The 8,838-nt window shown below is 41.0% G+C and overlaps 1 protein-coding gene across 1 annotated transcript in view; it reads right to left on the minus strand.

Moving 5' to 3' along the window:
- Positions 1 to 232: 232 nt before the first annotated feature.
- The window catches only part of LOC113273391, a 14,707-nt gene continuing 6,101 nt past the window's right edge, over positions 233 to 8,838 (minus strand). The window contains exon 3 of the mRNA XM_026523124.1: positions 233 to 324. Within this exon, the coding sequence (XP_026378909.1) occupies positions 233 to 324 (92 nt within the window). The remainder of the gene's footprint in view (positions 325 to 8,838) is intronic.

An 8,838-nucleotide genomic window follows, 5' to 3' on the forward strand; every position in this document is an offset into this window, starting at 1 on the left:
AAGCGACATGAAAACGTAAGCAATCTGTTTGCTTTTGAGATGATTCGCCACTGCGCCAACTTTTTTGGAATATTTGCACGATATTAAGTCGATCAGAAGCCCGCTAAGGAATCTCAGGAAATGTCAGACATATCTGGAACCGGTGCTTTTAATAACTTAAGAAGAATAAATTCAAAATACAATTTATAGCTTTGATAAAATTTGACTTGGACAACCAAACAGGTAGGGTGTATTACCGTGTGAAGAGCTTCATAAGCCAAGTGATTCTTTCACAATCATTCTCCCCAAACTTTGCTAACAATGTATAATTTTCCGTCTTGCCACCTGAACAAGATAAGATAGCCATCAGTGAATTTCAAAGATGAAAGCAGGAAGGTATACAAGTCAATGGTTCTTCACATAGACAAAGAATACGTAAAAAATACAAGACCAGATTATAGCTCATCACCAGAAAATAACTGACTGCCAAATCTTAGACATGAGGACACCAACAACAAGCTTAATTAAACTTTCTATAAATACCCCGCCAAGAATATCACACGACCTCAAGATGAGCAGACACTCCCCATCATGGAAAAATCATACAGATTGCGGACTGAATTGAGTAGATAAAATGCAGTTGCGTACCGCAATCAGGCCATGTACACAGAGTAATAATTTGAGAATTATCTTGTTTTCTTCTTAAGGACTCCAATTTCTTTCTGTTTAGATGTGAAGAAGATTTGGTCAAAGATATATTTCTCCAGAAGTTACTGATGAGTGCTAAATAGTGCATATTTATATATAATTTTGTTGGCATTTAACTCATCTTTTGTGCATTAATTCTACATTTTATCCCATATTCTGTATTTTCAGCGTTTTCAAGAATAAATATTTTTCTTACTTAATTTTATATTTTTAGGTAATGAATAAAGTCTGGATAAATTGCGGAGCAAAAAGAGCAGAAAAAGAGTAAAAAGCCGCGAGGAAGCCGCGAAGAATGTTGTGCACAAGACCAAGAGGGTAGAAATGGGCTCAAGAAGGAAGAATTGTTCTCATAGAAGTTATGGGCCTAGCATACCCAAAGCCCAAAATCCTTTCTCAAACCCATTTCCATTACCCAAGCCCGTCTCGGATCTCAGCCGTCAGATTGAAGCCTCTCAGCATCCTACGGTCGCTCCATCGTAGCACATCAATCTCCGAAGCTCCTGCTTTACATCGCAGCGCCGATCTCCATCTTGGGCCGTCCATTTCGTTGTATTCCTCCATCCGACGGTCGCTACCCACAGCATCCCATCTCATCGTTGGATCCACCTACCATCGTCACATCCTACGGATCAGCTCGCCGGACATCGAACCTTGATATCCCGCCTAACACCCTAGCAACCGAATCATTTAACCTCAACCAAACATCCCCTCCTTCCTCTCCATCGACCTCATTTTCTCTTCCACCCCCTCACCTCTGCAGAGACACCATCTCCTGCAACTCTCTGCAACTCCACCAGACCTCGAGCTCCACCATACCACGAACACCCGACAACACCACCATCTCCATCATCAGACTACAAATCCCATCCCCCTATTTCACCCATTTCATTAACTCTACTCACTGTTAGGGTTTTGAAATGAGAGAAGTAGGGTGATGGTGACTAAGTTCATAGCAGAAGGAAGTATGGGTGATTCACAGTTCATAGCAGAATACAGCATGGGTCGAGATGATTTTGGGAATCTGTAAGTCCAAATTTTTGTATTTTCAGAAAACCTAATTTTCTGTTTTTGGGGATTCACCATTAGGTTGAGTATCTGATATAAAATGGTGTACTGTAACATTGTAAGGGAGGAGAAGAGGGAGGAGACCCAAGTTTCAATACAGTGGAAATTTCTCTTTCAATTTGATTTGTTCTGTGTTCTGTATCTGTTGCATTTTCTCCATGTATACTAACTCTCTTAGTATCATGTTAGGTTCTCTAACTATGAACTAAGCATCTTAACTGGGGTTAAGATGAAACCCTTAGCCTGAATGCTAATATGTGTGCTGATATGCTACTGATGTATGATCATTGTCACTGTGTAGGATACAATTTTTGTGTTGAATAACATGTTGCTTTCACCTAGAATGTCAAGCATCCTAGGTAGTTAGAACCCCTCTATGTATGTTCACTGACTCTACATTACTTGTTATTGTGTTTGATTAGTTGTGCTTTAAACAGACAACTAATGCTTGCCTTGATTGAGTGATTGGAGGTAGTTTATCCATTTAAAGAAGTTGAAGTAGTGCATTGGTCCACATGCTAGTATGGGCTGAGAGGTGAATTCTCAACCCTGGTTTCCCATTCATCTGATTCTCCACCTCTTTCTTACTGTTCAGAAATTTTTACCCTGCTCATTTGCTTGTTCATCTTCAGTTCTCTGTATAACCTTGCTTCAGTCTCAATGATTGAATTAGTGTAATGATTTGCCTCAAATTCTGCTGCTCAGTTATTGTGAATGATTGGTTTTAATGATTTATGATTAGTTCTCCAGAAATAAATGCTAGTATTAATGTTTAGTCAGTGGTTAATGATTAATGTTAGTGTTTAGTTAATGAGAATGATTAGTAGTTAGTAATTAATGCTTCAGGAATAAATACTGTGTTGAATTTGATGCTAACCTGAATTCAATGCCTTGAATGATAATAATTGTTAGTGGAAATTTAATGCTGTTCTGTGATTTCTGTTTGAAATAAATGAGAGTTATGAGTAATGATTAGCAACTGTAATGATTGAGAAGTTAAGACTAATCCTGTTTAAAGTTAGTGGAGAAGTTAATGCTAGCTCAGTTAATAAATGCTTATGGTTGTGAAGTTAATGCCTGTTCTGTTAATAGTTGTTAGTGAAAAATAAATGCTGATTTTGTGTAATGATTGGGAAGTAATAACTGCTAATGATTAGTGCTGTTTAATGCTAATGATTGGTTCTGTTTAAATCTCACAATAAGAAAGATCACACTTGCTCCCCCTTGTCCCTGTGGAACTGACCTGTGCTTGCCTTGTGTTGCTTGCCGACACTGTGCACTTGCAGTAGAATTTTTAGGACCATTCCTAGTCCCAACAAGTTTTTGGCGCCGCTGCCGGGGACTCGGTTGCGGCGCACTTGCTCTTTCTTTCTTGTGTTGTGTTGCTGAACTGCTGCTGCTCACTGAACTGTGCTGTGGTGCTGCTCCTCTTCTTGCTGTTGTCTGCTTTGTCCTGCTGCTGCTTTGTGCTGCTGCTGCTAGCCTCTCCCAAGCTGCTGCTCCTGCTGCTGTTGTGTTGCTGATTGCTGCTGCACTTGCAGCCTTGCTGAACCAAAAGCCCAACTGGGCTGAAAGCTGAAGAAGCTGCAGGAACTGAACACTAGCCCATCTGGGCTGTAAGCTGCGAAAGCCGCAGAAGTGGACCAAAGCCCAACTGGGCCTCAGACAAACCAAAGCCGCGTAGGACGATCCAAGCCCAACTGGGCTTTTGCAACTAAAACCGAACAGCTGGGCTGTGCTATTCAGGTAGGCCTAACCCATGAGATAACCCAACTGGGCCTCATTAAATTCATTTGGGCTTGTATTTAAATATCAATCTGGGCTTGTAATAATTTTCAATTTTTCTCTTCTCTTTTCTTTATTGGGCCTGTAATAATTTTTAATTTTCTTTCTTTTTTCTTTCTTTTCCTTTTCTTTTATGGGCTTGTATTTATTGTTTGTGATTATTCTTTTTCTTATCTTTTGTGGGCTTGTCTTTTAATTTGGACTTTAGGTGTATATTCCATCCATTAGGCTCCCAACTTTATTAAAAAAAAAAAAAATATTTTTTTAGGGCTCTACATTTTATAAACCAAAACCCATTGTGAAACCAAAACCCACTCAAAACCAAATTGTCAACAAACCCATTTTAAACCAAAATATTGGGCCTTTTGTGGTTCCAAAAATTGTTTCCGACTGCTCTGACCAACATGTTAGCTGAGGTACCTGCTAGGACATGATTGTGACCTACAGAGACCAAACCAACAGACTCGTTAGAATTAACCCGGACGATCCAATCGAAATCCTTAGTTCTGAGGTAGACAGTCCAGATCAATCAGAAACAATGGAAGAACCCCGTACACTCAAGGATTATATGTACCCAACTAGAACTAGTCAACCATCTTGTATTGTGCTACCAGAAGCCAATGGCCATTATGAGCTGAAATCAAGCACAATACAAATGCTTCCAGTTTTTAGAGGTGTAGAAAATGAAAACCCGTACCATCACGTGAGAGAGTTTGAGGAGATTTGTGGAACTCTGCGTTTCACTCAAATGTCTGACGAAATCCTAAAGTTGAGGCTTTTTCCTTTCTCCCTTAAAGATAAGGCCAAGGCCTGGCTGTATGCTTTACAGCCTCAATCCATCATGTCTTGGGATGATCTCATCAAGGAGTTTTTCAAAAAGTTTTTCCCAAATCACAAGACTGCGACAATTCGTCAAAGTCTGAATAGCTTTGTGCAATTAGAGGGTGAGACCCTAGCTAGATACTTGGAGAGATTCAATGAATTATTGCTCCAATGTCCCCATCATGGTTTTGAAAAATGGAGACTTGTGCAAATTTTGTATGAGGGTCTAGATGTGTCCACCCGAACAACGGTTGAGTCAATGTGCAATGGTCTTTTTGTAAATAAGACTGCTGATGCGTCTTGGGACTTCCTGATTGAAGTAGCTGAGAAGACGCAACAGTGGGAATCCATTCGTGAACCTAGAAAGACTACACCTGTAGCTAGAGTCCATAGGATTGAGTCTGATTTTGAAGGAAGTGCAAAGATGGCTGCGCTAGCAAGAAGAATAGAAGCGTTAGAACTACAGAAAAACGCAAACCCATCTCCCACTACCTTTTGTGAACATGTCGAAATGGCTATTTGTGCTCTATGTAATGGATCTGATCACCAAGTAAATGAGTGTCCGGAAATGCAGGCATTCCAGGAATCTAAGCTTGAGCAAGCAAATGCTATGTTTCAAAAACAAGAGCACAACCCATATGCACAGACCTATAATCCAGGATGGAGAAACCACCCCAACTTTTCATGGTCCAAAGGCCCTGCCCAAGGAGGACCATCTCAACCAAATCAAGGCTATCAAAACAACCAAGGCTATCAATACCCGAGAAATCCTCAACAGCAGTCGTACCCTCAATACACTGCTGACAAGAAATTGTCCAACATTGAAGAAAGTATCAATCAATTGACCCAACATCTGATGAAAAACGAGAAAGCAACTGATCAGCGAGTCACCGCTCTAGAACTACAGATGGGTCAAATTTGCGATGCATTGAATACAAGAGAAAAGGGTAAACTTCCTAGCCAACCCCAACAAGAACCAAAGAGGATATTTCAAGCAGGCACAACATCATCATCCTGCGAAAGAACCTCACCCGATCAAGTCCATTCCATCACCACTCTCCGAAGTGGTAAAGTTGTTGAGAACAATGTAGGCATACCACAAACAAGTGAATCTGAGCCAAACTTAGCATTGCCTACACCACCTAAGGAAACCTCTAGTCCAGAAAAAGAATCCGAGCACATTAGTGAAGCCGACAAACCTACTGCTAGGAATGTCCCTCTACCTCCTAATGTTCCTACTGCTCCTTTTCCTCAGAGGTTAGTTCGCCAACAGATAAGCACCCACTACAATGAGATGTTAGAACTGTTCAAAAGAGTCAACATCAACATTCCTTTTCTTGAGGCAATTAAGCAAATCCCTGCATATGCCAAATTCCTCAAAGATTTGTGCACTCAAAAGCGCAAGATTAATGTGCACAAGCGTGCTTTCTTAGCTGAACAAGTGAGTTCCATTATTCTCAACAAAACTCCACCCAAGTTTAAGGACCCAGGTTGTCCAACAATCTCTTGCACTATCGGAGAACACATGGTCAATAGAGCTTTATTAGATCTAGGTGCAAGTGTGAACCTCCTGCCATATTCTGTTTATGTGCAGTTAGGTCTTGGAGAGTTGAAGCCTACACCTATAACTCTCCAATTAGCAGATCGATCAGTCAAAGTTCCTCGTGGAGTGGTAGAAGACGTTTTGATTAAGGTTGAAAAATTCTATTTTCCTGTAGACTTCATTGTCTTAGACACCCAACCTGTCCAAAACCCACATTGTCACATTCCTGTCATTCTAGGACGTCCATTCTTGGCGACGTCCAATGCGATCATCAACTGTCGGAATGGAGTGTTGAAACTCTCTTTTGGAAACATGACTGTAGAATTGAATGCGTTTAGTGTTAGTCAACAACCTGTGAATCTAGATGATGAGGAGGTACATGAAGTCAATATGATTGAGAGTTTGATACAAGATTCATTGACTAGCATTATGTCAAAAGATCCCCTGCAAGCATGTTTGGAAGGTGTTAACTTGGAGTTGTATGATGATGAATACACTAGTGAAGTCCAATCTTTGCTCGAATCTGTACCTCAAATGGACATCACTAAGTGGCAGAATACAGTGGAACAACCCCCACTTTCTGAGGAGTTTGTTATATCTTCGGACGAGTCGCCTAAGGCCAACCAGGAATTGAAACCATTACCTGAAACTTTGAAGTATGCATTTCTAGGTCCTTCTGATACTTTACCTGTTATCATTTCTTCACAACTAAACATAGAACAGGAAAACAAGCTTTTAGGAGTCCTTGAGGAGCAGAAAGAAGCCTTAGGATGGACCATCTCAGATCTCAAAGGGATAAGCCCCACCATTTGCATGCACCACATTAATCTTGAAGAGAACGCCAAACCATCTAGGGAAATGCAAAGGAGACTTAACCCTAACATGAGAGAAGTCGTTAAGAGTGAGATCTTGAAGCTACTTGATGCGGGTATCATATATCCGATTTCAGATAGTAAATGGGTTAGTCCCATTCAAGTTGTGCCTAAAAAGTCAGGCATTACTGTGGTTCGGAACGAAAAGAATGAGTTAGTCCCTTCACGTACAACCACAGGATGGCGAGTATGTGTCGACTACAGGAAATTGAACACAGTAACAAGGAAGGATCACTTCCCGCTCCCTTTCATAGACCAAATGCTAGAACGTGTGTCTGGACACAGTCACTACTGTTTTCTAGATGGCTTTTCCGGTTATAACCAAATCCATATAGCACCAGAAGATCAGAAAAAAACTACATTCACGTGTCCATTTGGGACATTTGCTTTTAGACGTATGCCCTTCGGGCTGTGTAATGCACCCGCTACTTTTCAGCGGTGCATGATGAGCATTTTTTCAGACATGATAGATAGTTTTCTCGAGATCTTTATGGATGATTTCTCTGTGTTTGGTTCCTCTTTTGACGAATGTTTGGACCATCTAGTCCTTGTTCTATCAAGATGTAAGCAAAAGAATCTGATTCTAAACTGGGAAAAATGCCACTTCATGGTGAACTCCGGCATAGTTCTAGGACACATCGTATCGGAAAAAGGAATTGAAGTAGATAAAGCTAAAGTCGACCTCATTCAGCAATTACCTCAACCCCACTCTGTGAAGGGGATTCGATCATTTTTAGGTCACGCCGGGTTTTACCGGCGATTCATCAAAAACTTTAGCCAAATCTCAAGACCTTTGTGTAACCTACTTGCCAAAGATGTTGTCTTTAACTTCGATGCTGCTTGTGTGAAGGCATGGGAAGAACTCAAGACTCTCCTCACCACCGCTCCTATAGTCCGACCACCCGATTGGAAGCTTCCGTTCGAGCTCATGTGTGATGCCTCTGATTATGCTGTTGGTGCTGTTCTAGGGCAACGTGTTGATAGACTACCATATGTGATATACTATGCTAGCAAAACCCTTAATGATGCCCAACTCAATTATTCAACTACCGAGAAGGAATTGCTTGCCGTCGTTTTCGCATTAGACAAGTTTAGATCTTATCTGATAGGGTCTAAGATCATCATATACACAGACCATGCGGCTTTGAAGTATCTTCTTTCCAAGAAGGATGCTAAAGCTCGCCTTATTCGATGGATACTCTTATTACAGGAATTCGATCTCGAAATCCGTGATAAGAAAGGTTGTGAGAATGTGGTTTCTGATCATTTGTCTAGATTAACTTTAGAGTCTATTGATGAATCTGAGCTGATTAGAGAATCATTCCCAGATGAACAGCTGATGTCTATCTCAGACCTTCCTTGGTTTGCTGATATCGTTAACTACCTTGCTGCAGGTAGGATGCCCTCACATTGGTCGAGACAAGACCGCTATAAGTTTTTAGCTGAAGTCAAACATTTTCTTTGGGATGACCCATATTTGTTCAAGTACTGTCCAGACCAAATCATTAGGAGATGTGTCCCCAACACTGAACAGAAAGATGTGATATCTTTCTGTCATGACCAAGCATGTGGAGGCCATTTCAGTGCCAAGAAAACTGCTGCAAAGATCTTGCAGTGTGGATTCTATTGGCCATCATTGTTCAAGGATTGCCATGATTATTGCGTTGCTTGTGAACGCTGTCAAAAGCTAGGAAGCATTTCGAGGAGAAACATGATGCCATTGAACCCCATTCTGATTGTGGAGATTTTTGATGTTTGGGGGATCGACTTCATGGGTCCATTCCCTATTTCTGACGGTAGATTGTACATCCTAGTCGCAGTTGATTACGTTTCTAAGTGGGTAGAAGCCATAGCAACCAGAACAAATGACCACAAGGTGGTACTTTCATTTCTAAAGGAAAACATATTTGCACGTTTTGGTACCCCTAGAGCTATCATCAGTGACGGCGGTTCACATTTTCGTAACAAGTACTTTGAGTCTTTAGTACGCAAGTATGGCATAACTCACAAGGTTGCTACTCCGTACCACCCTCAGACTAGTGGACAAGTAGAAGTTTCTAATAG

Source organism: Papaver somniferum, chromosome 4 (assembly GCF_003573695.1).
Source record: "Papaver somniferum cultivar HN1 chromosome 4, ASM357369v1, whole genome shotgun sequence".
Lineage (NCBI taxonomy): Eukaryota > Viridiplantae > Streptophyta > Magnoliopsida > Ranunculales > Papaveraceae > Papaver > Papaver somniferum.